The sequence below is a fragment of the Syngnathus leptorhynchus genome, chromosome 8 (assembly GCF_054491065.1).
Source record: "Syngnathus leptorhynchus isolate UIUO chromosome 8, UIUO_Slep, whole genome shotgun sequence".
NCBI classification, from domain to species: Eukaryota; Metazoa; Chordata; class Actinopteri; order Syngnathiformes; family Syngnathidae; genus Syngnathus; species Syngnathus leptorhynchus.
The window spans coordinates 3,804,424-3,832,382 of NC_141202.1; the positions used below are offsets into that span (position 1 = coordinate 3,804,424).

The window sequence follows — 27,959 nt, forward strand, 5'->3', positions numbered from 1 at the left end:
TTTCATTTAACAGCAACAATGGTAGTAAATGAAAGCGTGAAAATCAGTTTTAACATGTTGCAGTGTATTTTTTTCCCCTCAAGCTAACGTCCAAACAAGACACAATACAAACTTTACTTTCAAACACACAACTGTAAAAACAAGCATAAACATCAATAGATTTCTACAAAAGGACGACAACTGCCATAAAGGACAGTAAGGTCATATAAGGTGATTTATTTCTTTATCATTTAAGTTGTCATATAGGGACAGCACAGGTGGGGCATGTAACATTAACAATGACTGCATTCTATTTTGGTGCCGTGACACTTTGACAGCAGTAACTCTTATTTAGCGTGCACACCTGTGCTTTTCCCTGTGTGACCTTTTCAAATGTACTCAAGAGACACACACTACACATATAAAACATGATACAGCCTGTATTTGTAACCTGTATACATCTAAATGTGGCTACTATTTAAAATGAATCCCCTTTCCTGGAATTTTGACTTCAAGTTTAAAAAAGACATTCACAGTAGACACTGTGTCATGGTAATAGATCCAAATAAATTAGACAAATGTTAAATGAGTACATATTGAGTGTGTAAATGTGTAACAGGAGTGTGTTTGGGAGAAGGAGTCACATTTCCATGGGGGGGGGGGGGCAATTGTGCTCATTGAACCGCAACATTAAGCTCCACTTCCACTAATGAGATCCAATACAAAAAACTGGGAGGAAAAACACAAACAATGCCAATATTTTATTGGCTGTGGTATTGGGTATTAATTTACTGCATCATACTGAGATCTGGAATTATCCTACTTATATAGAGATCATATTCTGTTTTCTAAATACCTCTCATACGCCTGTGGTCACTGCTGGAAGCCCAGCAGCGAGTGGGCCTTGCACAGACATTATGAAAAATACTTTTGGGAATCAAATAATACAATTACCTGAAATTATTATTTAAAAAAAAAATGGAGGACAATGTCTAATTGTGATTAACATGAAGTTATTTTCCCTGCTGTGTGTAGGTCTACCTGATGGCCAATATGGCTGTGTTTGTCCTCTGTAGCTGACTTTAATAAACCTCCTAAATCACCATGACGTCTCTTCTTACCTGTAGATTAAAGTAGAGAACGTACACAGGTGAGTCGACGTCACCCCTAACCACACAAAACACACTTTGGCAGTGCTCCTTATCCAGAGGAGGAAAACCACCTCTACCACCTCCAACCAACAGGGGGCGCTCAGCACACAAGTACCACCTCACTTCAACGCTACAAAATCCCACAATGTAATAAACAAGAGTACATTTTACGTTCATTTTATTTGGGGCACTTTTTACACACTTTGGCCTCCGGTGGGGTACTTCTAGCGGTGGGGCACTTGTAGCGTGATGCTTGGCTCTTGGGTGGAATTATTTCGACGTGTCGCATACTTTGACAAGTGGGCAACAAACTAACAGGTGTCTTCTTCCTCCTCCTCCTTCTCCTCCTCCTCGCTAGCGACAGGAGGACTTGTCCTGTCTAAGCCACACTCTGCACACACTCTGCCTCCACTCAGACGTTTTTTTTTCTTAGCTCTCCCAAGTGCCTTTTTCCATCTAGTTTATTTTGTAACTTATCTAAGTCAATTAACTCCATAAGATATGCATTCGGCTCAGAAAGACACCACCTTCACTAAGATCTTCGTGGGAGGTCTACCTTACCATACCACCGACTCGAGTCTCAGGAAGTACTTCGAGGTCTTCGGGGACATTGAAGAAGCTGTGGTCATCACAGACCGACAGACGGGGAAGTCCAGAGGTTATGGATTTGTAAGTGTGCACTTAAAAAAAAAAAGTTGGTGTTAATGTTGCTTTAGCATGTGCTTTAGCTCAGTTGCTGCCAATATGTGACCTGTTGACATGTGTCCATGTGTCAAGTTAATTGGGAGCACCAAGCAGAAGTGGCAAAGTTACTCTTAAGTCAAAATAAATACAAATATGTATATATTTTTAATCTGTCACTTACAGCTCTGGAGAATACTGTATTGAGACTAAGAGTCAAACCAAACTTAAAAAGTTCTCTGCATTAGGCCTACTGACAGCAGAACTCTTTAATTCCAAAACACAGGTTTATTTATTTTGATGTTTTTTTAAAAGAAAAAAATATTAGAAAAGATATGTCAATGTATGTTGATGTCAGCACAAAGAAAAAAAATGTCTGCACTCAAAATTGTTTCCATATCTTGTTTTTTTTCCTCCCATTGAATCATCTGTGGAGATTGAAAACCCAATTTATTAAGTACCGTCCTTCGGTTTTGGGATCAACTGGTTTAATCATTATTTATAGAAATGCGTGGTTATTGTTTTGAATTATCATTCATTGTCTTCCTACAGGTGACCATGGCAGACCGGGCTTCTGCTGATCGAGCCTGCAAAGACCCCAACCCCATTATAGATGGCAGAAAGGCCAATGTGAACCTGGCCTACCTTGGAGCCAAGCCCAGGGTCATACAGCCAGGTGAGAGGTGCTCATTGTTCATTCCAGGAGGGCTATTTATTTGGATACTCACTCAATATCATCGTAAAGCTACAAAACAGGAAATGTCAACAAAAACAACAAAAATCCTGTAAACTAGAACTGTTGTCCTCCTATGTATAAAGTGGAGATGAAAACAGTTTTCTATTGACACTTTACAGGTGGCAGTGTAAAAAAAAAAATGCCAACAAAAATACTTGAATTGTCTCTTTTTTAAAGAATTATTTTTCCAGTGAAGCGAGTTAGAAATGCTTATTTTTTTTGCTTAATTATTAATATATTAAAAATGTCACTCAAAGGGAATTTTCCACCTTTTCCTTATTGTGTTGTCATTTTTATTGTTCGTTTTTTTATAGCGCTCATATTTAACTTTTTTTGTGCCTTTTCTAGGCTTTGCATTTGGCATGCCTCAGATCCACCCAGCATTCATCCAAAGGCCTTATGGGTATGTTGCACAACCTATGCCCCCCCCCTTCCCCAAAACAAAAACAGGATTGTCACTTTATCATGCCATTTGTATTGATTATCACCTGTTTAAACCCCGTTGAATGAGGACATGTGAGCGATGATGAGCGCTCCTCTCGGCAATCACTGTGACGGAATTGAACATGTGTTCCCCCCCGCCCCCCTCCCCCCCTCTTTAGCCAACTGCCGGATTGACTTCATGTTTGTGTCTCTCTCTGATCTGACAGGCTCGATAACGGTTAAAATAGCAGATGATGATTTGAGGAATAGCTGAGTCTACTATTGGGCAGAGCGCTAAAGTGTTACCTGTAAACATACACAAACGAGCTGAAAATGGTGATTAGATGCATGGGTGTCTTTTTATTTTAATTTTTGGTGTTTTTATTATTTTTTTTGGGTTGGTTTTCATAGCACATAGATTGGTGTGTGCCTTGTTTTCAGTATGATGTGGTGTTCAGCTTAACTTGTGTGCTCATTTCTATTTGGGGCTGGGGAGTTTATTTTTTGTTCACGATTTGAGTTTTTGCTAGGACGGTGTAACTACGAACGCGGTGTTGAATTTTTAATTCTTTGTGCTGAGTGTAGCCTGCTGTTTATTCTGCCTCCTTTGAGTTTTTTTTTTTTTTTTCTTCTTGACGTTGACATTAAGACGTTCATGTTTTGTTGTGAACGGACACAAAAGGATTCTGATGAGACAATTTTCGGATTCCCTGCAACAAAACAAACACTCGGCCTGCATGCGGGAGTTTGGTTTCCTTTCAATTAACCCATCGCTTTGAGTTGGGTTGTACGCCTACAATGCCGGGCAGAAAATAACTCCGCCAACTGGAGACCTCTGGGTCAATAGACAAATGTTACGGGCTGCAGACACGAGATCTGTGCGCGCCTCACGGGCAGCAGCTGTCTCCTACGACGATCTCCGCGGCCTCTCAAATTCGGATGGAAAAAAAACAAAACCCTGTTAATAATGCATAGCATAGGCTTCGCTGCTCAGCTGTGGACAACAGGTGGAAGCCTTTTGGTGCCACGCTGCAGATTATCCATGCGTCCTGGCGACTTACAAAGCACCTTTATTTAGCTGCCCACTTGACTGGAATAACTGTAAAATATGCATCAAAGCAAGGACGGGCTTCTTTGCGAAAGCAGTCCGATTAAAACATAGTCACGGTCGAGGGCCACATTTGTGAAAACTGACGGTCAAAGTCATTTTCTCATCAGAAGTAGTATAACGAAACCAATATAAAAAAATCCTTCTGAATATAAGAACTAAACTACAATCAAAACCAATCAGGGCAAAAGGCGCCTGCCTTACTTTGAAGAATCTAGATTATAAACTATATTTTGTTTTAGTTCACTTTTTTTTGGGTGTTGACCAAATAATTCCATTAAAGTTTCTACATAATGTTGTTTCCAAACTTTTGACAACTACTGTAAAAGAAGAGACTTTTCTTATTTCCTAACCTTCAACAAGGAAAGTGAACTTTGTGACAATGGCATGAATGTAAAAAAAAAAAAACATCCACAAAATACAGAAAAACAACCGCCATTTTTTTACCCCCCCGGCATATAAATGTCAAGGTGGTTTGTCAAAACTAAGAATAGCCAGATGATTATTTCCCAATCTGATATTTTGTGTAAGCCGTGCGATGCGAGACGTCCAAGTCGCCTCATTTGATGAGTGCCCCGCCATGAAAAAGAGATCAGCGTGTCCTTTGGACATGACAAGGGCGGCAAAAATAGCCTTGCCTCCAGCCTCTCCTGTCAATCAACTTGGCATGTGTACATTTGGGGGGGGGGGGGCTCTTGTATGTCCACAAGAAGGACAGATATAACCCTTTCACACCTGCTCTTCAATATATTTTTCTGACTGACTTGCTCCACTTTTATCACTTGAGTAAAGTGAAAAGCACACAAGTTTTTATAAAGTTGACCAAAAAGAAATGACATAGTATGGGATACTTAAGAATGGCTGAACTTTTTTTTGCCACATTTAATTTACAAATTGCACAGATGGTTCAAGTCATTTATAGATGAAGTCATAAAACAAAAGGAGAAAAAAAAAAAAAGCAAAGCTCAAATAAGTTGTAATGTAAGAGGGCTCTTTTAAAGGTTTAATGTCTGAAACAAATGTTTTCTATTTTTTTTGTTTTTAATTCTATGATGAGATCATTTTAATACTTGTTATTTTTGCATTTTTGGTGCATCTGATTACATTTTTTGGACTGTAAGGCACATTTACAATCCTTTAATTTTCTCTAACATTGAAAGTGTGCCTTTTACTCAGGTATGGACGTCAAATTGAAGTCGAATCTAGTTTGACTCATTTGCTGTACTGGTTTGTTTCCCATTGTATACAGTATATGGAAATTTCCCAAAACAGGACCTTATAGTCCGAAAAATGACGCTATGTTGTGTTTATTAGTACATTTGAAGGTTTTAGAAGGGCTTCCACTGCTCAATCGTTCAAACCGTTGCAACTCTCCAGAAGGTAGCTTCGCCCCTACCATTTCTTCAGTTTCCCAATCAGTGAAGTGGACTTGTTTGCAGTTGATTGATTTTGTTTGTGTTGAAGGATCCTAACACGTTTGGGCATGCTTGTACGTGTGCTGTTGACGTGTGGCCACCACCACGTCCACTTCATTTCTTGACGTGGTGTCGTGCGGTCGGCTCGCATTTTATGGCCAGGTTGCGGCGCCGGGTTTTAAGACGTTTTAAGATTCAGGTGCTTTTATTGCGCTTGTGGTTTTTGCTGCTTTCTTAACTTTTCTTATCTCGATAGGGATTTTTCCCCCCCCCAGTTGTTAATGAATGGATTTGCTGTGTTTTTTTTTTTATTTTTGAGGACTGGATTGACGTATTTGTGGCGCCTGCAACGGCTTACCTTTGACATCATTGCCTTTTTTTGTCCCACAGGATCCCAGCTCACTATGTCTACCCTCAGGCCTTTGTCCAGCCCAGTATGGTGATCCCTCATGTTCAACCCTCAAGTGCCACGGCGACAGCTGCCGCAGCTACCTCGCCATACCTCGACTACACTGGAGCCGCTTATGCTCAGTATTCGGCGGCAGCTGCCACCGCTGCCGCGGCAGCTGCCGCCGCCTATGAGCAGTATCCCTACGCGGCCTCCCCGGCCCCGACAGGCTACATGACCACAGCCGGCTACGGCTACACGCTCCAGCAGCCGCTGGCCGCCGCCGCCACCCCGGGTGCGGCGGCGGCCGCCGCCGCCTTCAGCCAGTACCAGCCTCAGCAGCTGCAGACGGATCGTATGCAGTGAAAAGAAAATGACGTGGTTGAGATGTTACTGTACATTGAGGGTCATCCGCACAAGCTTTTAACTTGAAAAAGTGAAGAAAATCACAGGACGTGCAAACAAATGCTGTGTTTTATTCAAATTAGATCAGTATTTTTTTTTTTCATTATTTAATATTTATACATCGACAAAAAAAAAAGATTAACTAAAGCAGACTAACTGAACTTCATGATTCATTTTTGTATATATATATATATTCTCTAAGTGTTTCCTAGCGCATTCAGGTCTTATGATGAAGTGTCTTCCCCAACACTATATACCAAAACGTGTATAGAAATATGAGCGAGTCACTCATGGTGCATTTTTCAGGATTTGTATTAGCTGAATCTATGCAGACCGTTTTCCCTTAAGTATGTACATTAAAAAAAAAAAAAAAAACGTAGGGATATTGGGCTTCTGGGCGAAATTTTAAGATGAACCACAAATGTACAATTTTTAATGCATGACTTGAATCAATACATGATCAGCAGTACGAGACTGCAAACAGGAGGTTCTCAACAGGGCATTGAGTTAAGTGTCAGTTTTGTTAGCAGCTTGCAAATGAGTCAGGCTGGAATACTCGAAATGGTCATGCATCAAGCACCCGTTGTGTATTTTGCCATTCAGTTTGTCAGAGCAGCAGGTTGTGCAAAAAAGGACTGAAACGTTGATTGCACTGCGGGACTTCTGCGACGTCAAAATATTCAAAAAGGTCAAATTGAGTTCACCTCTGAAATTTGTAGTGCATTTTTAGGTTTAACCAAAAAATTCATTTCAATAATCAAGATGGAGGAGAGGGCACTTAGTTCCCTCACTCATGAATTGCACATCAAGCAAGCTCAGCAAAAAACAAAAAAGGTGTTTGTGAATCTTAAATTTTCTTTCCGAATGTGCCTTTTAAATTATGCTATTTATGTATTTATTATGGAAGCTTACAAATAATAAAGTATTTTTGTGTTTGCTTTTTAGTTAGGTCCACTGCAACGTTCATGAAGAGCATGCCGTGAATGTTTAAAGCCTACAGTTTGTATAAAGAACAAAAGACGAGTGGAACAGTAGCAATAACTTTTGTGGATTTATGTTTGTCATATAAACTATTTAATGTTGCTTTTTTTTATATATATATATATATCTATACTTGACCACTTTGATAAGGAATCTTATGAACTTGAAACATCTGATTTCATCTTGACACTGAATGTAAAGTGCAAAGGTATTTTGCCTTGCATTTTACAATGCATAAAAAAAACAGCACATCTGGAAATTTTTATGTGAAATAAAGGGAAATCTACCAACAAAATGTTCATTTTTCTGTTCTATTTTTTCTAATAGGCTCTGAATTCATGTAATATTTTGTATGAAGAAAAATAAAAGTGCTCTCAAGACTATGCCTAATGAGGAAATATGAGTTATTTTACTGCAACAGGAGGCTATTTATAGTATTTCAATTATCACGCCCAATTTTAAAAATAATACGCTTTATCGTAGATGATGATGAAATAATTACGCGACCCGGAAGTGAGAAAATCACGTGATCGTGACGTCACCCACTGTTGTCACTGACACTCCTGCACAGCGCCTGTCTTTACTGTCCTTGTGTAATTCGTAAACATACATACAAACGGAACGTCGACTCAACAACTAGTTGCATCTTAAAATGGCCACGGATAAAACTGCATACACTCGGCTGGACGATGAAATACCTCCGCCGTCGTATGAGGATACTGCGTCAGGCCCGAACATTTTCGTGGACTCTCCCGGCGGTGTCCCTCTACCTCCGCCGTCGTATGCTGATACCACGTCAGGCCCGAACAAGTTCGTGGGCTCTCCCGGCGGTGTCCCTCTACCTTCACCGGCTGCTTTTGGGCCTGGGGTACCTGGGGCTTTCGGTATGAGCAATAAAACATCCTCGCCGTATTCGCCACCTTCCTACGGCTTTCACGACGATATATGCGGTAAGAAACCGTGTGTGTGTTTCATTTCCGACTGTACATGAATGATTATTTGTATCTTCTTGTTGGTAGCTGATCCTTCAGGTGATGCTTACCACAGTGTGGAGGACCCGCCATCATTTGATGATAACGAAGATTTAAGTTTCGGACTGGATAACAAAACTATAAGAAGAGCTTTCATTCGGAAGGTACGGTGAGAAATGTTACAGTGAAACAAATGTTTCAATTTTTTTAATCAATAGATACATTATTATCAGTGGCCTAATACAATGTCACCCATCCTTAATGAAGCCAAAGCACATGTAATCTGACAATAGTCACAATAATGTGATATATTCTTTAACCTGTGCAAAAAAAAAACAACCACCACCAAATAATATTACTGCAGTTTACTGGGTTGCTTAGTTGTGAGAGTCGTCGTTGTTTGTGTCTTTATGATTGTATTATACTGCCCCCCTGTGGTCAAAACACAAACCTGAATAAGGGCAATCTGACACAATGAATGTACTTCATATAACCCAAAAAATGTGTTGCTGCATTCACCCTGCAGGTGTTCTTGGTGCTAACTGCTCAATTGGCAGTTACGTTCAGCTTCGTGATGGTTTTCACCTTCGTAGTCGAAATCAAACTGTTCGCCAGAGCGAACTTCTGGCCATACATCGTGGCCTACGTCATATTCTTTGCGAGCGTGTGCGCCATCAGCTGCTTTGGAGACCTCCGCAGGAAGCATCCATGGAACCTGATTGCATTAGTAAGCAAAATTTTACTTTTTTGGTTTATTCTAAATACATGTTTTGTTTTTGAACCAAATTCTACAATGCAAATTATGTCAAGGTTGTGCATCCCAATAAGAAGCAGTTGTGTGCATTAGTGCATTTCCTTTATTTCAGTTTATTTATTTATTTTTTATCATTCTCACTCTCATAATTGTCTTGTTTTCAGTCCATCCTGACCCTGAGCCTTTCGTATATGGTGGGAATGATTGCCAGCTTTCATGAAACGGACGTAGTGGTCATAGCATTGGGTATCACAGCGGTGGTCTGCTTCACAGTGGTCATCTTCTCTCTCCAGGTTTCTATTTGACACATGCAGCGCAACAAAGTTGAGGAGCAGCATGACTTATAAATGCCATGCTTGTCATCCCTCCACAGACCAAGTATGACTTCACTTCCTGTTATGGTGTGATGTTTGTCTGCTTGGTTGTCCTTATCCTCTTCGGGCTGCTATGCATCATCATGCAGAACAAGGTCCTGCACATATTCTATGCTGGATTGGGAGCCTTGCTTTTCACCTGTGTAAGTCATTCTCACACACGTCCATTTTGAAATTTCTTATGAGTTGTTTCCATTTCATGTCATACAAATGCTTTTGTAGTTGCATTTCGAAAGAGTTCTTTCATTTGTTCCAGTTTTTAGCAGTGGACACCCAGCTACTGCTTGGCAACAAGAAGCTGTCCCTGCATCCTGAAGAATATGTCTTTGCAGCACTCAATCTGTATATGGACGTCATCAATATCTTTCTCTACATTCTCACCATTGTGGGAAGGGCCAGGGGCAACTGAGCCACAGAAAGTGGAAGAAAATGACATCAGAGTGCCCTTTTTGCTGATTGTGTTGGTGGATGTGAGATCTTCTTGTCACTTTTGTTTTTGTTGCAAATCATAGTGGTAAATTGTCTTTTTTTTCTTCACCTTGTCTTTTATAAAAATCTAAATGTTATTCAGTGGGGATACTATTCTGAAAGTTTATGTAGATTGTAATATTTGTCCTCATTAAACCTTTAAGTACATCACAGTTTGTGCAAAAAGTTGTCATACATTTAACCAATTGATCATATTTGCACGTTTTTCCCCCAAAAAACAAAATGGATAATTTCATAGCAGATGAAGATATAAACTATTATTGTCCAAACCCACTAATGCGGTGTTCCTGAAAAACTTTGTTTGAACTGTAGTGCGGTTCAGTTTACACCTTGTACTTTGACCACAATTCATTTCTTATCACAATTTGTCAACAATTTGCCTTTAGTGACAAAGGTGAAACAAAAACATGCCTTTATTTTGCCTTAAACAGAGCTACATAACTTTGCCACCTTAAGAAAGTCAGTTTCTGTGTTGCTCAATGTCAACCTTGCCTGGATCAGGTATGTTCATCACGTGGCCACAGGTGAGATCACGTGACATGGGTTTAAACCACCCGTGTGACGTCATTACGGATCGGCAAAACTCGGTCCATAATGAGGGACTACGTGGTAAGTATTTTACTTCATGAAATCACTCCTTCGTTTACTTAAAACGTAAAGTTTATTATTGAATACGCCAATACAAGACTTGAAATATCACACAAATGAGTAGTTAGATTTACTCCAACTTGTCGTGCTGTCGAAATGGTCCGCTCTAGTTTTCTTGCCGAAAGGTAGGAATGTCTTGAGTTAGCCGTCAAGGCTAACCATCACTGCATACATGACATACATTCGCACATTATATCGGGATTATATCGGGAAACTTGAACACACGTCATCGTACATCATACCCGCAATATCTAACAGTGTATTTTGATTTTATTGTGTTAACAACAATGTTAGCTTAGCATACCTACACAAGAGCGATGACTGGAGTACACACCTGAAGGATGAAGAAATGTCGGAAGTATAACGAGTACGAAAGAAAAGTTTGAATCGCCAGTCATAAAGCAGAATGTGATACAGAAAATAAAAGGACAGCAACATGAGCGAAAGCTACTTTCAACCGATGACTGTCAATATGCAACTTCCTGGTTGTTTGAATGTTCCGCCCGCCCTGGATTCTGCTGACTCATTTGAAATCCATTACAGGCGTTGTAATACTGTTGAAGTAAGACGTTATCTTTTCCTGGCACGTTTTTATGACGCACAATATAGTAGGTTACTAAATAAATTTAAATGTCAATAAATGCATGAGTCATTTTGTATATTTTGTCTCTTGGCGCCCACCTTTTTTTTTTGTCTTATCTTGCACAGTTTCATTTTGAAATTCAAATGAATACTCCAGCTTTTCTGTGTGGAGTTTGCATCCTGCATTCGAAAATGCAACATGGCAAAATAATAAATAATGTAGGGCAGCATGATGCACGTTGTTTTATCGAAAAGGTCAGTGAGCACGGCCATGGCTCATCTTGTAATACCACATTCTATCCTAAAGCCGTGTCATAACATGTATTTTTTTTTTCTTCTCTTTAGTGTTCAGTGGAGGGATGCAGCGACACCTGAATTTAGTCCGGTGAGCTTTGCACCATGGCCCTGCAGACATCCCCATTCTCTAATCGATGTGCTGGAGTCACCCACGCGGCGGGCTGGGTGTTGATTCTGCCATGTTTCTGGTTCCTCGACCGCCTCATCGCCGTGTGCAAGCTGACCACCCTCGAGCGGAGACGAGAGGACACGTGCTACCTCTACCCCCTCAAAGTCGTCTTCGGCTCCATCGTGTTCTTCGTACTCTTTGTGGTGACCGCTCCCGTGGCCTTGCTGGGCTTCCTACTGTGGGCCCCGCTGCAAGCGTGCCGCAGACCCTTCTGCTACCACCGAGAGTCGGCGTCGCTCCAGAGTGAGACTCACACGGGGTTGGAACTTGAGGGGAAGGGGTCGTTCGTCTTCGCCTCGGCCAACTTGTGTCTCTTGCCTGACAGTCTGGCTCGCTTCAACAATCTGGGACACACCCAGAAAAGAGCGGCTGCTATCGGCGAGTGTATCGCTCGGGGCGTGGGCCGACCCAATATCCGTATCGTTATCGACTCTCCCAGCAACTCCGGTCCTCTTAGCTCTTCCAACAGTATACTTCCCACATCGAACGCCTCGACGTACGGCGCGACAGACAGACAGGCCTCAATCCCGAATCTCAACAACGACGTGGTTTACGTCCCCTGTGATGACACAATCGAACCCTCCCATGATATCATCCAGCACAACTCCAACCAGAACTCCAACCGGCAGAATCCTTTGCTCTCTCAGGGACTCGGCCAACCGGGCGAAGTGCCGTGGGAAGTGTCCACCATGTTTCCCGCCCATGTGGACATTCTCTGTTTAGAAGAAGTGTTTGATAAAAGGGCCGCGCAGAAACTCAAACGCGCGCTGAGTCCTTTATTTGCGCACATACTGTACGACATCGGGGGGTACGCCTGCCAACCCCCGTGCAGCTGTTCCTCTTTTAAGTTCTTCAACAGCGGCCTCTTCCTGGCCAGTCGATTCCCCATCGTGGACGCCGAGTACCACTGCTTTCCCAACAGTAAAGGTGAAGACGCGCTGGCTGCCAAGGGCCTCCTTTCCACTAAGGTTTGTTTTAACGACTCCATCAGGCCCACAAATCGATTCAACAAAATCAATTTTTTTTTTTTCCCCCCAGGTGTTCCTCGGGAAAAATCCGAAGCAGACGAAACTGGTTGGTTATTTCAACTGTATCCATCTTCATGCACCAGAAGGTAAAGAAAGATTTCCAGACGAGTCTGAGGAAATTGAAATGTAAACACGACTGACTTTTTAAACAAGGTGAAGGAGCGATCCGCTGTGAGCAGCTGAACATGGTCACCAAGTGGATCGGTGAATTCCAAGCAGCCAATAGGCAGCCGGATGAAGAAGTGCTTTTTGATGTGCTCTGTGGAGACTTCAACTTTGACAACTGCTCACCCGGTGTGTTTTACTCTTCCGCCAGTGCCATTTGCCCCCCCTCCCCAATTTATCCACTTTAATATCAACCTTGTTCTCTCTCGTCTGTTAGATGACACCTTGGAACAAAATCACAGTCTCTTTGAGGAATACAAAGACCCTTGCAGAGCAGGGCCAGGGAAAGAGAAGCCCTGGGTCATCGGTGCGTACGTTTGGCCAAAATACGTCATGTGTCGTTTGATGATCAAAAAATAATATAAACGGTCGTTTCTGCGTTACAGGAACTCTGCTCGAGCAGCCGACATTGTATGACGATGCTGTAAACAGCCCAGAAAAGCTGCAAAAGTAAAACGTGGAAATCCTCTGAATATCAACAGAAATGAAATCATGCCAAGAAAATAATTTTTGTGTCTGTATGCAGAACGTTGGAAAATGACATGCTGAGAAAGCGTTACATCTGCCCTCCCGTGCCCGCCGCTGGCTCACCATTGGTTTACCCCGAAATTGACCAGCCGTGGATTGGACGGAGGATTGATTATATCCTATTTCGGGAAGAGTCCATTTCCAAGCACTGCCAAACCGTATGTAAACACTATTAATGATCCTTTGATATGATATCATATGCTTGTACATTGTTGATGTATAAAATTGATTTTTTTTCTCTTCTTTTAGGAAGTGGAAGAGGTATCATTTATTACCCAGCTGGCTGGCTTGACAGACCATATTCCTGTGGGCTTGAGACTGAATGTCCGAATGGACACTTGACTTTGTTAAAAAGTTAGCGCTAAAAAATTTTTTTTCAGAGAAAGGGAACAAAATGTACCAAAAGTACATTGCTGTATAGCCATAATAATCTTATGTTTACATGGTGTATTTCAATTTTAAGATGGAATGCTGATACACTAGAAATATCAAAAATATCTCAGGTGGTGTTAGTATCGGCTTCTCTGAATACTTTAGTATTCAATACTGCACATTAAGGCTTCTTCTGGATTTTTTAAAATACATAGTTTTTATTTCATTGCAGGAATTCTGTGCAGAAATAAACAATAATTATTGTTTATAAATGCGTTTGCTTTTTCCCTCTTGACACTGTGACCCACTTTTTTCCCTCTAATCTAATTCCAGAACATTTTCTGTAACCATTTCTGTTACAGCCAGGATGACCAGAAAATCTGGTTTCCATTTGTTACATTTCAACGTCACCTGGTGTTGAGACTTCAGAAGTGAAACAGAAAGTTGTTTTTTTTTTTTTTTTTAAACATACCTTGCGTTATATGTATTTTTATATTTTATTTTTATTCTAACAATTCATTCTGTGCCCTTAATTTATCAATGCATAAAAATACCTGCAACACGATTCGGTTGAACTTGGTAGGGGGCGGTATGTACAGCTGCACGGTTTATCGCAGCACACGAAGAAGACCTGCGAACCAATCAAATTCCAAGCACATATTAAACTTCCGTGTTTATCCGGTAAAAGGTTGTCGGCGTCGCATTGTACTAATGTCAAACAATGAATATTTTTAAGTGCATTAACCCACTTGTATGTGCAAGGAAATTATTAATAGAGCGGAGTTGTGTCTTTACAAGGCAGTGTTTGGTTGCTAAAGTTCCTTATCGTCGCCATTACATTCGTCGACATTTGACATGTTTAACCGCATGCTCGCATATGCACCAGTTGAACAAGAAAAGATGCTTTTCGGAAATGGACTCCGGCCATCGTGATTTACTGACGAAGTCTGACGTTATTCGGGATGAATCACTCGAGATGGATGGCGACTCTAATGACAAGCGTCACCCGAGCCAAAGTGAGTTAAAACCTTCCATTTGATTTCATTATATCCACCGAGGGGTGTAATTTTATCCCGTTCGGCGTTTTGAAAGATGCTAATTTCCTTCATTGCAAAGATTTATGGAATTGAAGTAGCGTTGAAAAAGTCATTACAGTATTCACATTAAAGTGGCTTCAATTTGGATGGTGTCAGTTTCCTAATTTCCCATATTTTCATAAATCGCAATATGTAGAGAACCGGGGATAAGTGGGTCTTTCATAATTCTGGAGTGAGATATTCCTTCATGCCATTAATTGTATCAAACATTGGACTTCGGATAAAAAAAATGACCTAATTGTAGTTCAGATTTTATTTGTGCAATATTTGTAACTAGTTGTATCATGTTCAAGTAAATAAGCAGCTTTATATGATGACTTATTTGTCAATGTCTCGCAATATTGATGAAATCAGTCCTTCTCCACTAGGTTGCGTAACTACAGTCTTTAAGAATGTTAGCGTCCTTAAGCTTTCATTCATTTGTGCATTACATGACCTTGCAGTTGTAGTTCACATGGCAAGTGATTACAAAGTCATTTGTTTCCCTGTTCACAAATATTTTGATGACTGTTCTCATCTGCAGGGCCCCCTGAGACGTTCAACCTGGACGTGCTTGTGACACTCCTACGTCAAGAAAACGCCACTGACATCTGCGTGATTCAAGTACCCGAGCACATCAAATACACCGAGTATTTCATCGTTGTCAGCGGCGTATCACCGAGACACCTCCGCGCAATGGCACTTTATGCCATTAAAGTAGTAAGTGACCTGCAATTTATCAATTTACTTCCGACACTTGCCAGCAGTTTTTTTTTTTTTTTTTTCCCAACAATCACCACTACATCCTTTAGTACAAATTCATGAAGAAAGATCACGATGCTCACGTTAAGCTCGAAGGAAAGACTGCAGACAACTGGATGTGTATTGACTTTGGTATGTAACGTTCACTTTATTTATTTTGAAGGTCACACTTGCAAGTATAAATTTCTCATCTTTTTTTGGATTCCCTCAGGCAATATAGTTGTTCACTTCATGCTTCCAGAAGCTAGAGAAGAGTACGAATTGGACAAACTGTGGACTCTGCGCTCCTACGATGAGCAGCTAAGCAGAATTCCTGAAGAGAAGCTGCCCGAGGACTTCATATATGACCTAGAAGACACAAAATGATAAAACACATTTTCAGTCGGATGCTTTATTATTGTACGGATTTGACTGATTGCCAAAAGTCTCGGGATGACTCGCATATTTTATTGTTATTGTATAATTTTCTTTATTTTCTTTGAGAAATTCCTTGTGAAATAATATGGACGGTTTAAAATAAATTCATATTTTTCTAAATCGCTCTTTGCTCAATTTTTCCACTGAAGACAGCAGTCACCTTTAATGATTTAGTATTTTTCCTTGACATTTTTCTTTCCACTAAATACCAGTAATGCCTTAAATTTGTCATTAACTTTGAAGAACATAAACAATTCTCGGCCTGGCAAGTGACCGTTTGATGTCATTTACCCCGCTGTGCGTCTCACTGGATCAGAACATTAACAAAATGTCCGAGTAATGAATTTAGAGATTAGAACCCCCACTCAATGCCTTCTGCTCTTCAATATTTATTCCCCACAGGATGATGATGTGAAGATGAATGACTTACATCATTGGCCAGCATGACGGAAAATATGAAGAAAGAATGCAAAACAACAGGTAAACAAATGTTATCCTACTAGTAGAACCTCGGTCCTACCGTGGCTCGTGTTGTCATTAGCCACTGCAGTTATTCTACCAGCTCGAGTCATCTCCTTTAATGGCCATTGTGTTTACATACTGTGAAAGAAAAATGAGGTTTCTTCACTCCGGACACCACAGCTCATTACTTTTTTAAAGACAGCCGACTGATTTTAAAGCAAAAGTGTTGATCAAACTTTTTGCTCACACTGTTACTTATTGGTGAGTCACTAATGAGTAGTGGGCACACTTGCCTGACTTTGCTTCGGGTTGGGTGGCTTTGATCGTCACCAAGTAACGTGAGAATATGAGTGTGAATAATCATCAGCGTGTGTATCCATCTATATATATAATATATTCTTTTAATGATTATATATTTATTATTTATTTGAACATTTTTATATTATTAATTATTTTAATTAATACATGTAATTATTTTTATTGTATTCTTAAAATAGAATGCAAATGTATTATTCTCTCATGCTTGTTTTATTGTAAAATACATAAATGGCTTAAAATAGTTTTTGCACATTCTTTGCAAAAACTTTGTAATCCACCGTAATGCTTTTCTCATTCTCACCAAATAGTTGTGTTAAAGTGGCCCCGTCATTTAAGGCCTGAAAGCGTTTGAGACCTCCATGACCTACACCTCAAACATTTCGGTACTTACAATTTTTAGATGATTATGGGGCTTTATTTTTTTTGCCAAGTTGCTTTTTGTGTGGGTGGTAGTGCCGCTGTTTACAATCCATTCAAATTGCACTGATGTGTTTGCATGCTCTCGTTTAATTGATGTCATTTTGCTTTTACCTCAGATTAATCGTGTTATTTGTTCGCACAGGCTCTGTGCACAAAGTGAAAGCATATCATCATCAGCCATTGCTATAAACTCGACAAAAAAAAAAAAAAAGCCTCTCTAATTTTTGTCACCGTTACAAGTAATGATCAGGTCGCCCCATTCATTTTCTTCTTTAATATTTAAAGGCTTGAAATTGAAATCAATTGTACGCCAGCCAGTGTGTGTTTGTGCAATTCATTTAAGTTTAATGGCTTAATGGACGCCGGCTGCTTAGGAGCCGATCATGTTGTAAAACACAACATTTGCTGGGGATGTGTACAATTCAAAAGGTATTGATCCTCTTGTGCACATGTAGACTCCCTGCACTCTAATGCACTTAGCCACAATATTTCTACTGTCTGGTGGATATCGTGCGGTCCAAACGTATTTGGACAAAGATAGTAGTCACTGTTAAGTGCCCCTTGTTGTCGTCATTAGGAAAAATGTATCAGAATAATGAAACATTGTGGTCTTACTTGCACACTGTCATAACAAGCCACTTAAAATATAATTGTTTCATTTTATACCATTTTTAGATTTGAATGTGTGTGTTTTTTGAAAACAACCCGTCTTTAAGAAAATGTTCATATGATCATAGTATTTCAACAGAAATTCTAATAGTTGAATTCAAATCAAATGTTGGCCTGAAATCAAGAAGTCTATGCCTTGATTATATTTACAATTGTCACTACACCCTCAAAATGGAGGTCATATACATAAAATGGCTTTGATTATTATTCAATTCATTTTCGTGGTGTTGTATAAAAAAGACTTGATTCTAGGCTTGATTCCATGTGGGGGAAAAAAAAATGGTGTTAAGTTGTGTACAGTGATTCACAAGTGAAATGATGTGCAACATGTGAGAATATTCAAAGGTCATCTTACGCATTTACTATTTAGTCACAAAATGACAAATGCTGACTTTCGTGTCATTGGTGGAGATTACTAATTGAATGAGGTTGTGAATGTTTCTCAGGAGGGTCGTTGGTGAGTGAAATTTGCCGCCTCCTCCCATTTGACACACCCAGTATAAAACCCTGGCGGCGCTTGGAAGCTGACACAAGAGCTTGGAAAACATCACAAGTCACCTCCAGGCACAATCTTCATCTTCTAACAACGTACGGTTCTTCGGGATGTTCACTTATTTGCTTTCTGGATTTTTTTTTTTTGTACTGGATGATTATTCTGATTTTAAAGTTTTTTTTTGTTTTCTTTGATGTGATCCAGGATTCTCTGCTGGGATGTCGCTGGTTGTGGTCCTCTGCCTGCTGGCTTGCGTTCACTCGGGCATTGATGCGTATCCACGCAAGCCTGTCAGCCCCAAAGAAGGAGCACCCCCGGAGGAATTGGCCAAATACTACAGTGCACTCCGACACTACATCAACCTCATTACGAGGCAGAGGTGAGTGACAATGCGGTCTCTGTTATTATTGACAGCGAAATATTGACATGTTGCTTTGGCTCTTATCCTCGTGCAGATATGGAAAACGAGAAATTCCGGACACAATGTTTTCTGATGTGTTTGTAAAGGAGAGCACAGAGGCCATCCCCGAGTCCAGTTATGGCAGGTATGAACACAGCATCTTTTTTTTTTTTTTTTTTTTAGAATTGAATGTTATTGTTATCACTGCTTTAAATGTTACTTGAGCAATATTTTGTAACTTTGTAGTATTAAAAGTAGCATTCACACATCTCCTGATTGCAAGATTACAAACCATTTCAGGGTCTTGAGATAACAAATGGAATGTAGAAGCAGACAGATTAAGAAATAAAAAAAAAAAAAAGGCAGAGACGCTTGTTAGATAGTTTCCGGTTTACTCTCAATATCTTGTTGCTTTTTGTTAATGACAAAATGTAATTCATTCTCAGACAGATGTTTGACTTTTTGCACTAGCAAAGACTCATTTCAGCTGCAAATAAATGTATAGGACATTTTTCATTATTTAAGTTTTTTTTTAAATGTATACATTAACGTGAGTCCCTCAGAGGACACGTAGGTTTCACTTCAATTATTAATTTTTAATCACACATTATATTGTTATTAAACATCATAAAAGGTTATAGCTGCTCTACTGTAGTGTTTTTTTTTTTTTTGCCTGGTGTTTATGAACCTCTTAATAGTCCTATTAGAAATATAGTGATGATTACAAACTGATGCTTAAAAACAAGTTGCTACTTTATTGTTCTCGCCACAATTGATTCTGTTAAATTGGAATAATTTGTAACTTTTGTTGTGTTGTAGGTACGATGAGTTGCCGGTGTGGTGGTGATGATGCTGGAGTTACTTAAAAACGTTTTATTTGGGTTTAGCTGTCAATTGTGTTGCATGAAACATTGTGTTCACGAGAATTACGTGTATATTGTAATTTAATCATGTTTATCCGCGTCTTCTGGTAGTCCAATTTGCAGCGTTTTTTTGTGAAGCAATGCCCTCTAGTGGTAGGATTTGGTATCTTTATATTTTGGTACTGCAGCAAACCATTGGATTGTTTTGTGTTTGAGACAGGAATAAAATCCAAAAATGACCAACAGTTATGAATACAAATAAACTTTTATTTGGATAATTTTAATGTAAATTTTATGTTATCCATTTGAAACGAATCATTTTAGTAGAAACTATTTTTCTGTACTTAAGTGCAGGGCAAATGCTCTTACTGTATAATGTTATGAATGAAATGCCTTTTTTTTTTAACACTACTGTGTTTTATTTTTTGGTGGTGTCACTTGGTGGAAAAAGTTTGAGAACTGTTCCATGTCGACTGTGAATTTCGTTTAAATAAATGTGAAAATAGACAAAATGGCACCTATCTTCTATTTCCCCCATGTAGTCGTTGTAAACGACTTATTTGTGATGCTTCACTTTTTCAAGGGAGTGCAGGCCAAGAGGCAGCAACAAACAAATATAAAATGCAGTTAAATAATAATAATGAATCACCTTTATTTGATTGCCCTTTAGAGGAAACACTGTGGGAATCATTTGAGACAAGTTTTAACACTTAGAAAACAACATAAACTTTATTTTATCATTCCCAAGAACAAGCTGTAAATAAATGAATGAGTCCCGGACAGCTATAAAAGCTTTCTGCGGCAATTCAATGGCTGAAATAGAGATGAGCCATAGCAGTATATAACGATGTATTCAGCATAGAAATGGAAACTTACATCAGACACATTTAGACCTAAGTCGTTGATATAAATTACAAATAAGAGTGGGCCCAATACAGAACCCTGTGGCACCCCTTTATGGAGAGGAACTAGTAGTGGGACCTGTTACTGAGGTGTAATTAAAAAAAACAGGCAACTATGTATTATAAAAATCCTGAGCAACGCTCAACGATGTCAACAAAATAAGAGATGCAGTTTTAAATCATGTGCGAAAGTATAATAATTGCTGACGGTGAATATGAAGCCATATTGATGCGCTGATAAACTATTACACTAGCAAAAGATTAAAAAAAAAAACATTGGTGAAAAATTAAAAAAATGGACATTGGTGTTTATCAAAATTATAGGGTAATTCAACATTATTTCTAAACTGAAGCTCGGTCACAATGTCCGCTGTAAATTTTAAAAGGTATGGATCTATCAAATCGGGGACATGAGGAAGCAAAAACTTCCCCTTTACAGCTTTATTGTAGGGCAAATATGAGTCGGCCGCTTGTACATGTTTGAATGTGTTCTCCACAACTTTGATGGACATTCGACGCAATCCACAGTGAAGCTTTGTTAGTTGAGTGGAAGGAAAAAAAAAAAGAGGGGGTGGTGGCTGGCATGGCCGCTTGGCTGACAGACTGAGCATTCCATCGTAAACTAGTGTGCAAGAAGACGACAATAATGGACGTTTTTGAGAAAATTCATTCAGCAAGCGTAGCTGCACTCCAGTGAAGGAAAACAGGTAACGTTTAAATGTTGCACTCGAGTCACGTTAGCAACACAGTGCTAGCATCTAGTATAATTAAGCAAGCGTTGTACCCTCGGTTAATTTATTTATCTATGTCAAGGACATTTATACATATTTACCCAGTAGTTTATTCACACACAGGCGCGTTTCTTATATTTCTATCCAAGTCGATATTCTTTATCAAACTGGGAGCGATGAATAAAATGCTTGAACGCGCACGTGAGTGTACGCTTGCTAGGCTAACATGGTGAATACTATTAGCCGATGCTAAGTAAAATTGTGACAAGAAATGTATCAGGCGCCATCGGGGTTGTTGACATATTGTTGCGTGATATAAAAGTCCTAATCGATGTGATAGTTGCTACATCGCGTTGTTGCAAAACCGTTGCGTGTGTGCAGCGAGTGCCTTAACGTGACAACGGAAACAAAATACAAATGTGTACGGATCCGCTATTTTCAGGCATGGCAGAAGTAGGTCGCAATTCAAGTAAGTTCATTTAACTGTCGATTAATAGCTTGACATAATCCAAGTTTTGTTTTTATTTTAACAGAAAGCTAGCTAGTGTCTCAGTGGCAAAACGGTGTGTTCCTTTTTTTTTTTTTTTAAATTGTGATATGAATGTCCTGATATCACTTTTAACAAAGTACGAATACGTCTACTGAAGTTTGAGTATGCGCAGATACTAAGCACAGATACTCGTGTCCCATCAAATCTTAAGAGAAGTACATTCAAATTTGAATTCTTTTGGAGCGACAATTTGACATTTGACATTCCAACTGCATTTAAAAGGCCTGTCACGTAGTGTTGCACTTGATACAGTTGCTCCTTACTTCCCATTTATAAACATCTCATTTTACTTTGGAATGGAGAAGCTGAGTTCCAGATAGTTTGGCATGGCTGCGTCCTGCCACATAATACGTATACGTCCAGCAGTTGGCTGCAACAACTTTACGACGTCCAGGAACCAACATGAAAAATTTCAAACTTGAAATCTAAATATTTATTCGCAACTTTGGAGGTTGCGACCTACTTTACTTCAGCTGCATATGAAGACGACCCATAAAAGTGAGACCCATTTCATTTTATGGTGCAGAGGTTCCCAACGCCTGAAGAAGACCAGACTCCACGTTGGAGTGCCGTGCAAATGATTTGAACACAGTTTGTAGGTGAGGTTCTTTTTTTTTTTTTTTTTTTCCCTGATTTCTTTTGCATGATAGACAAGTTTAATTTTATACTGTCCTGCTTGGGCCTTGGTGGAGTGTGAGCAAATATTTTTCAGAAGTCATCATTCGTCATTCAGCGCCACTCCTTTTTTTTTTTTCCATTTACATTTGTGTAACAGCGTTTTTCTTCTGTCGTGTTAGTGATAGATGCCGTGATATGCTTTCATTTTTGATTGTTAGCCACAATATTAAGTGGCTTTCCTGTCTTCTCTTTTGCTTGCCCCGCAGATGCTCTGGTCGCTGTAGGCTGGGCGCAGGACTGAATTTGACGTTCCGAAACTGAAGAGGACACAACATGACTGTGGCTAATGAAAAATCAGGCTCAGGTAAACTACCGCCAGAATCTGCAGTGGGCCTCTTGCACACCAACCTTTTCATTCTGCAAACTGAAAGACGTACGAAATGACATTTTTGGGTTGTCCTTACTGAATGTGTTGAAATTCATGATTAGAAATACTATTATGAAACCCCTGACTAGTTCCTGCGTTTCGTAAGGCTTTCTATACAATAGCAGCGTTTCCTATATGCAAGAATTTTTTCGGAAAATATGAACCGTTCCATTGATTGACTGTCCCACTTTGTTCCGCTCTTTTTTTTTTTTTTCTACAGCCATGCAGCAGGTCCTGGATAACCTGAAAGACCTGCCCACAGGCTCGCTCGCCAAAGACATTGACCTCATCTTCCTAAGAGGCATCATGGAGAGCCGCGTCGTCCGCTCCCTTGCAAAGGTACGTAAAAACGTGCCATCCAGTTTCTATTTCTCCCAAAGTGCACTACATCATGATGTATTAACTCTTCACAAATGAAAATAAATAAAGCACCGGTCATTTCACTTCAGATGAACAAATGCCACTGTTTATACATAATGTGAACATTACTTAATTACCCTGCTTGAATAAACTGAAGTCAATAAGACCACCAGCATTATAATTCTCCGGGACAGAATGAGGCCACGCGGTCAGTCTATTAATAGAATAACGGAGCGTGTAGCTCTGAGAAAACTGTGCCCCACTATTATGTAATATTTTATTCCTGGTATTTTGGAAAGTATGCAGCTTCAACATATCTTCAAGTGTTATCTGCTGATTTTGCTGTGTTAATAATCTGGTTGAGGGTTGTTGTTGTTGTTGTTTTTTTTTACCCCCTCTACGTTGATCTAAATCTAAAATGTTCAATATTTTTCTTTTTTAGGTTGTTTAAATAATGCGTACATTGCACCTTGATGTTGACAGGCCCACGAGCGTCTCGAGGAGGTCAAGTTAGAAGCGGTCCGAGATGACAACATTCAGCTGATCTCTGACATCCTGGACTCTCTCAACAAGCTGAGTGTAAAAGACACTGCCACCGCGGAACTCACCCAAATCCTTCAGGGGCCTCATTTTAAGGTACTATTTTATTCCTCTTCCTCATAGAGACACTTTTGTGGTTTCTCATGATATGGAAACACTTGTCAGAAGTTGTACGTCACTCCCTGTCCTCCACCACGCTGTGGTCACTGTGGCAGGGGTAAGGGGGAAGTGGGAGTCGAGGGGGGATATATTTCCTTGGACCAATGGGAGGCCTTGTTTTGTGGGTAAAGAGAAGGGCAGAGCACACTGTGTCAGTTCTTTGGAGTTACCGATGCAGCCAATGTGGTGGTCGCTCCTGGGTAAGAACGTTGCTTTTATTCTTTGGCTTGATTTTTATCAGTGAACATAAAAGCGTATTTGGTGTAAGTTTAAAAAAGCTAACAACTAGGGCTGCAACTAACCATAATTAACAACCACGTCAGAAAAATCCCTTTGTGTTTTCCGCAGTCTTTGATAGAGGCTCATGACCAAGTGGCTGCAAAGTCCTACGAGATGCCCAACGCTGCTGCTGCTGCAAACTGCACCTCAACCTTGGCCAGCTGTCTCGTGCCCGCCGACGCCATCAGGATGATTGGCATCCAGAAGAAAGCCGGAGAACCGCTGGTAAATAAGCAGCCGCGCGGGTTGTAACGTCCCGCCGACCCGAATGACTTCTCCCACACGTCGGACCCGCTGAGTAATTTCTGACGTGATAACAAAGCACTTCTTTCTTTCAGGGGGTGACCTTCCGCGTGGAGCAAGGAGAAATGGTGGTGGCGCGGATCTTGCACGACAGCTCCATCGATCGCCAGGGCATGCTGCACACGGGCGACGTCATCCGCGAGGTGAACGGCCAGCAGGTGGGCGGCGACCCGCATCAGCTGCAGGAGCTGCTGAGGGACTGCAGCGGCAGCGTCACCCTCAAGGTGCTGCCCAGCTATAAGGACTCGCCAACCCTTCCACAGGTGAAGAATGAAATCAATTGCTAGCAGTCCCACTAGCCACTTTTTGCTGAAGGCCTCGTATCAGTTGACGATTGCCGTTGCTTTCCTGAGCCGAGCAACATCTATTAATAACCTTCACACACACACACACACACACACACACACACACACACACACACACACACACACACGCACACACACACACACACACACTATCTGGGTCATAGGACCCTCTCTTCCGCGTACAGTGGAACTTAGTGTAAGAGCACAGCAGCTACGTGCCGGCATGCAGCGTTATGTCATTCGTTATGACAATTGTTGACTGATTAGTTCATTAAGTGTTGTATTATTGTCATCGCATCGATCGGCGAGCATGACATGCGTTCCAATAGTTTCGAATTTAATAGAAAAGGGAAACTTGTTTAGATTCATGTCACCCATTTTTTGTTAAATATAATTGTGCTGATTGTGTACAAGTAATGAAAAACTTTCAACTTAATTTCCTCTGTAGGTCATTAAATAATTACTTTAGGAGTTTCAGTACTGGAATTAAGCGAATGGAAGTCTGTTTCTCCTCATTTCTTCTTGTTGTCATTTATTGAGGCGTTATTTCTCGTCAGGTTTACCTGAAGTCCCATTTCAACTATAACCCGACCTCAGACAACCTGATTCCTTGTAGAGAGGCGGGACTTGCCTTCTCTAAGGGAGATATCCTTCACGTTGTGAACAAGGAGGACCCTAACTGGTGGCAGGTGAGTTTGATACTGTGTTCTGATATTTGCAGATGAACAAGAAAACTTTTTGGTGATAAGAATTGAATTTCTGTGTGTAGTCAAAGCTGGTGATTTTCTTGTAGGCACGCAGCGTTGTAGGCGGAGCAACCGGTCTCATCCCAAGTCAGTTCTTAGAGGAGAAGAGGAAAGCTTTTGTGAAGAAAGACTGGCATCTGTCGGCTAAAGGTGACTTCAAGCACGGCACGTTCAAGCAGCACAACTGATGATGTTTGTGTACCATCCAGGGATGCTCTGTGGGAGTCTCACGGGAAAAAAGAAGAAGAAGAAAAAAATGTATCTGATGGCGAAGAATGCGGGTGTGTTTGAAAATTCACTTCAAAGTCTCTGCAGACGAGAGAAGGAAGTCTAACATTGTGCTTCTTTTGAAATCATCAGAATTTGACCGCTACGAACTGCAGATCTACGAAGAGGTAGCCAAGATGCCGCCCTTTCAGAGGAAAACGCTGGTTCTGATCGGTGCGCAGGGTGTTGGGAGGCGGAGCCTGAAAAACAGACTCATCGTCATGAATCCTCTGCGATATGGAACCACTGTGCCCTGTGAGTCATTCTCCGCCCAGGAAACGCTTTGGTCAAATGAGCCGCTAAACGCTCGAGTGGGGCATTTTGCAGGAGAGTTTGTTACAAATAACATGCAGACATGTAAATATCTCATTTAAAATGTATCATAAAAATATTTAAAAAATCACACTTTATTGTTTATACACATGAGATTACATTTTGTATTTTTTTTTTATTTTTTTTTATTTAAATGTTATTTATTTGAGAAAAGATTTTTTATAAATGAATTTGTGAGTGAGCACTGTAGACGGAAGAAGTGTGGTGTTTATTTGCGTCTGCTGCCCTCATTTCAGTCACATCGCGCAGCCCCCGAGAAGAAGAGCGAGACGGCCAGAACTACTCCTTCGTGACGCGGCATCAGATGGAGCAGGACATCAAGGACAGCCGATTCCTGGAGCACGGCGAGTACGACGGCAACCTCTACGGCACCAAAATCGACTCCATACATCAAGTAGTGGCGGCCGGCCGCACCTGCATCCTGGACGTCAACCCGCAAGTGAGCGTTGACCAACAACCCGACAAACACGGGCCTCGTTTTGTGACTTACTATAAAATTGTGTTCAGGCTTTGAAAGTGCTAAAGACTGCTGAGTTCATGCCTTTTGTGGTCTTCATCGCCGCTCCTGAGCTGGACACTTTGAGAAATATGCACAAAGCTGTCGTGGATGCCGGACTGACAACCAAACTACTTACTGTAAGTTTGACAAGGAAATTTAGTCCATCCACTTCTTTGAAACCGTTTTGTTTTCAATTTTCCCTTTCCGTGTCACCACAGGAGAACGATTTGAAAAAAACAGTGGAGGAGAGCGCCAGGATCCGACGGGCCTACAGCCACTTTTTTGACTTGACCATTTACAACGACAACTTGGACAAGGCCTTCGATCAGTTGCAGGAGGCGGTCGAGAGACTATTGGTGGAACCGCAGTGGGTCCCGGTCAGCTGGGTCTACTGATGACCCCCCCCTGCTAACATCTGACTGGACACTGGGTTGTCCTGAGCTGCTACGCCTGCCATGTGAACGGAGGAGACACTGCACTGCACACTATGCAAGTCACAGCACACAGAAAGTGTACTTATTTATTGGCAAACTTTTTTTTTTTTTTTTTTAATCGTCTCATCAAATGGATTGGGACTCCTTTTGTGTCATATTTTTAATACGATTGCCATGTCCTGTTATTTAATGTTACTTGTCTATTTATTCTGGTAAGATAATAGAGGGCTTGCTTATTAATGATACCTCACCTCAGTGTTTGCGTTTACACTTTTGTCATCTCATTTTGCCACTCGTACTGTGTAGTCGTCGCCAACCTTCATTAAGGATGCTTGTTTTGCCTCCGCTTAAGTTCAGAGGAAATTCAGTTGAATTAAGGGGTTGTCCATCAACCATTTCGCTTACCATCATTGGTGGAGTTAGAAGGGGCCCCGTAGCAGCCCCCCCTTACAAATATGCCAGGTGCCAAACTGACCTTTGGGTATTTTTCAATTTTTCTGAAAACCTTCCCCCCTTTTTTCACCCGAATCCTTATCAATGAAGACTTTTTGTGTTTTTAATTTTTTTTAAAAGGAAAGGTTTTGAGAACCCCCTGAGAAAATTCTAGCTCCCCCAGTGCATACTATGCCAAGCACAAATTACACAAATGTGAATGTTGTTAACGTTTCTCTCACTCTGTGGTGCTGCATTTGACTTAAAAAAAAAAAAAATCGACCATAAGATTAAACAGGGTGCTGTGTCTCTGTAAACCGTCCATCCCTTTTGATGTGATCCCCACTTAAACTGTTAAAACAAATATGATGACTTTAAAAGTGTATTTTACTTATATTTCTGATAAGATGTATTTTCAAATGTTTAAATAAATGTTTTTTTATGATATGAACTACACTGACTGCTTTTTGCTTGAACACTAGAAATGGAAGAAAAATGAAATTTGACAGACATTTGATAAATATAGACTATAGCGTTCAATTAAAAAGGT

At 40.5% G+C, this 27,959-nt stretch overlaps 6 protein-coding genes across 7 annotated transcripts; all 6 read left to right on the top strand.

The window, feature by feature from the left end:
- Window positions 1-1,195: 1,195 nt before the first annotated feature.
- Window positions 1,196-7,558, top strand: rbm24b (RNA binding motif protein 24b). The gene is made up of 4 exons (XM_085919116.1): window positions 1,196-1,799; window positions 2,364-2,487; window positions 2,896-2,950; window positions 5,884-7,558. Exons 1-4 carry the CDS (start codon window positions 1,632-1,634, stop codon window positions 6,245-6,247), a joined length of 711 nt encoding a protein of 236 aa, XP_085775242.1. The 5' UTR covers window positions 1,196-1,631; the 3' UTR covers window positions 6,248-7,558.
- A 225-nt stretch (window positions 7,559-7,783) lies between these two features.
- grinab (glutamate receptor, ionotropic, N-methyl D-aspartate-associated protein 1b (glutamate binding)) lies at window positions 7,784-10,159 on the top strand. Its single transcript, XM_085917994.1, has 6 exons — window positions 7,784-8,217; window positions 8,287-8,402; window positions 8,765-8,965; window positions 9,157-9,285; window positions 9,366-9,509; window positions 9,623-10,159. The coding sequence occupies exons 1-6, from the start codon at window positions 7,920-7,922 to the stop codon at window positions 9,773-9,775; spliced, it is 1,041 nt and encodes a 346-aa protein (XP_085774120.1). The 5' UTR covers window positions 7,784-7,919; the 3' UTR covers window positions 9,776-10,159.
- A 155-nt stretch (window positions 10,160-10,314) lies between these two features.
- smpd5 (sphingomyelin phosphodiesterase 5) lies at window positions 10,315-13,916 on the top strand. The gene is made up of 8 exons (XM_085917993.1): window positions 10,315-10,464; window positions 11,431-12,519; window positions 12,590-12,665; window positions 12,733-12,873; window positions 12,962-13,051; window positions 13,131-13,194; window positions 13,271-13,430; window positions 13,522-13,916. Exons 2-8 carry the CDS (start codon window positions 11,485-11,487, stop codon window positions 13,612-13,614), a joined length of 1,659 nt encoding a protein of 552 aa, XP_085774119.1. The 5' UTR covers window positions 10,315-10,464; window positions 11,431-11,484; the 3' UTR covers window positions 13,615-13,916.
- Window positions 13,917-14,277: 361 nt separating this feature from the next.
- On the top strand, window positions 14,278-16,022 carry LOC147051989 (mitochondrial assembly of ribosomal large subunit protein 1-like). Its single transcript, XM_085917995.1, has 4 exons — window positions 14,278-14,660; window positions 15,265-15,440; window positions 15,533-15,614; window positions 15,694-16,022. The coding sequence occupies exons 1-4, from the start codon at window positions 14,366-14,368 to the stop codon at window positions 15,846-15,848; spliced, it is 708 nt and encodes a 235-aa protein (XP_085774121.1). The 5' UTR covers window positions 14,278-14,365; the 3' UTR covers window positions 15,849-16,022.
- A 2,232-nt stretch (window positions 16,023-18,254) lies between these two features.
- Window positions 18,255-20,036, top strand: LOC147051990 (peptide YY-like). The gene is made up of 4 exons (XM_085917996.1): window positions 18,255-18,356; window positions 18,466-18,640; window positions 18,717-18,806; window positions 19,481-20,036. The coding sequence occupies exons 2-4, from the start codon at window positions 18,480-18,482 to the stop codon at window positions 19,506-19,508; spliced, it is 279 nt and encodes a 92-aa protein (XP_085774122.1). The 5' UTR covers window positions 18,255-18,356; window positions 18,466-18,479; the 3' UTR covers window positions 19,509-20,036.
- Window positions 20,037-20,765: 729 nt separating this feature from the next.
- pals2a (protein associated with LIN7 2, MAGUK p55 family member a) lies at window positions 20,766-27,860 on the top strand. Of its 2 annotated transcripts, XM_085919127.1 has the most exons (14): window positions 20,767-21,133; window positions 22,234-22,306; window positions 22,592-22,689; window positions 22,973-23,091; window positions 23,596-23,748; window positions 24,160-24,315; window positions 24,429-24,656; window positions 25,256-25,387; window positions 25,492-25,594; window positions 25,654-25,725; window positions 25,805-25,966; window positions 26,281-26,483; window positions 26,552-26,680; window positions 26,762-27,860. In XM_085919127.1, exons 3-14 carry the CDS (start codon window positions 22,659-22,661, stop codon window positions 26,936-26,938), a joined length of 1,665 nt encoding a protein of 554 aa, XP_085775253.1. In that variant the 5' UTR covers window positions 20,767-21,133; window positions 22,234-22,306; window positions 22,592-22,658; the 3' UTR covers window positions 26,939-27,860. The 2 variants fall into 2 exon arrangements, with proteins under 2 accessions (XP_085775254.1, XP_085775253.1); XM_085919128.1 differs by lacking the exon at window positions 22,234-22,306 and having other exon boundaries at window positions 20,766-21,133.
- Window positions 27,861-27,959: the final 99 nt, after the last annotated feature.

Excerpts from the sequence above, each read along its gene's own strand:
- LOC147051990 (XM_085917996.1), top strand. The coding sequence starts at position 18,480 with ATGTCGCTGGTTGTGGTCCTCTGCCTGCTGGCTTGCGTTCACTCGGGC. Across the intron at positions 18,641-18,716 it reads AACCTCATTACGAGGCAGAG|ATATGGAAAACGAGAAATTC; the intron begins GTGAGTGACAAT and ends ATCCTCGTGCAG. Across the intron at positions 18,807-19,480 it reads CCCGAGTCCAGTTATGGCAG|GTACGATGAGTTGCCGGTGT; the intron begins GTATGAACACAG and ends GTTGTGTTGTAG.
- smpd5 (XM_085917993.1), top strand. The coding sequence starts at position 11,485 with ATGGCCCTGCAGACATCCCCATTCTCTAATCGATGTGCTGGAGTCACC. Across the intron at positions 12,520-12,589 it reads AGGGCCTCCTTTCCACTAAG|GTGTTCCTCGGGAAAAATCC; the intron begins GTTTGTTTTAAC and ends TTTTCCCCCCAG. Across the intron at positions 12,874-12,961 it reads CTTTGACAACTGCTCACCCG|ATGACACCTTGGAACAAAAT; the intron begins GTGTGTTTTACT and ends CTCGTCTGTTAG.
- rbm24b (XM_085919116.1), top strand. The coding sequence starts at position 1,632 with ATGCATTCGGCTCAGAAAGACACCACCTTCACTAAGATCTTCGTGGGA. Across the intron at positions 2,488-2,895 it reads GCCCAGGGTCATACAGCCAG|GCTTTGCATTTGGCATGCCT; the intron begins GTGAGAGGTGCT and ends TGCCTTTTCTAG. Across the intron at positions 2,951-5,883 it reads TTCATCCAAAGGCCTTATGG|GATCCCAGCTCACTATGTCT; the intron begins GTATGTTGCACA and ends TTTGTCCCACAG.
- grinab (XM_085917994.1), top strand. The coding sequence starts at position 7,920 with ATGGCCACGGATAAAACTGCATACACTCGGCTGGACGATGAAATACCT. Across the intron at positions 8,966-9,156 it reads CATGGAACCTGATTGCATTA|TCCATCCTGACCCTGAGCCT; the intron begins GTAAGCAAAATT and ends TCTTGTTTTCAG. Across the intron at positions 9,286-9,365 it reads TGGTCATCTTCTCTCTCCAG|ACCAAGTATGACTTCACTTC; the intron begins GTTTCTATTTGA and ends ATCCCTCCACAG.
- pals2a (XM_085919128.1), top strand. The coding sequence starts at position 22,659 with ATGACTGTGGCTAATGAAAAATCAGGCTCAG. Across the intron at positions 25,388-25,491 it reads AGGACCCTAACTGGTGGCAG|GCACGCAGCGTTGTAGGCGG; the intron begins GTGAGTTTGATA and ends ATTTTCTTGTAG. Across the intron at positions 26,484-26,551 it reads TCCTGGACGTCAACCCGCAA|GCTTTGAAAGTGCTAAAGAC; the intron begins GTGAGCGTTGAC and ends AATTGTGTTCAG.
- LOC147051989 (XM_085917995.1), top strand. The coding sequence starts at position 14,366 with ATGAATATTTTTAAGTGCATTAACCCACTTGTATGTGCAAGGAAATTA. Across the intron at positions 14,661-15,264 it reads CAAGCGTCACCCGAGCCAAA|GGCCCCCTGAGACGTTCAAC; the intron begins GTGAGTTAAAAC and ends TCTCATCTGCAG. Across the intron at positions 15,615-15,693 it reads CTGGATGTGTATTGACTTTG|GCAATATAGTTGTTCACTTC; the intron begins GTATGTAACGTT and ends GGATTCCCTCAG.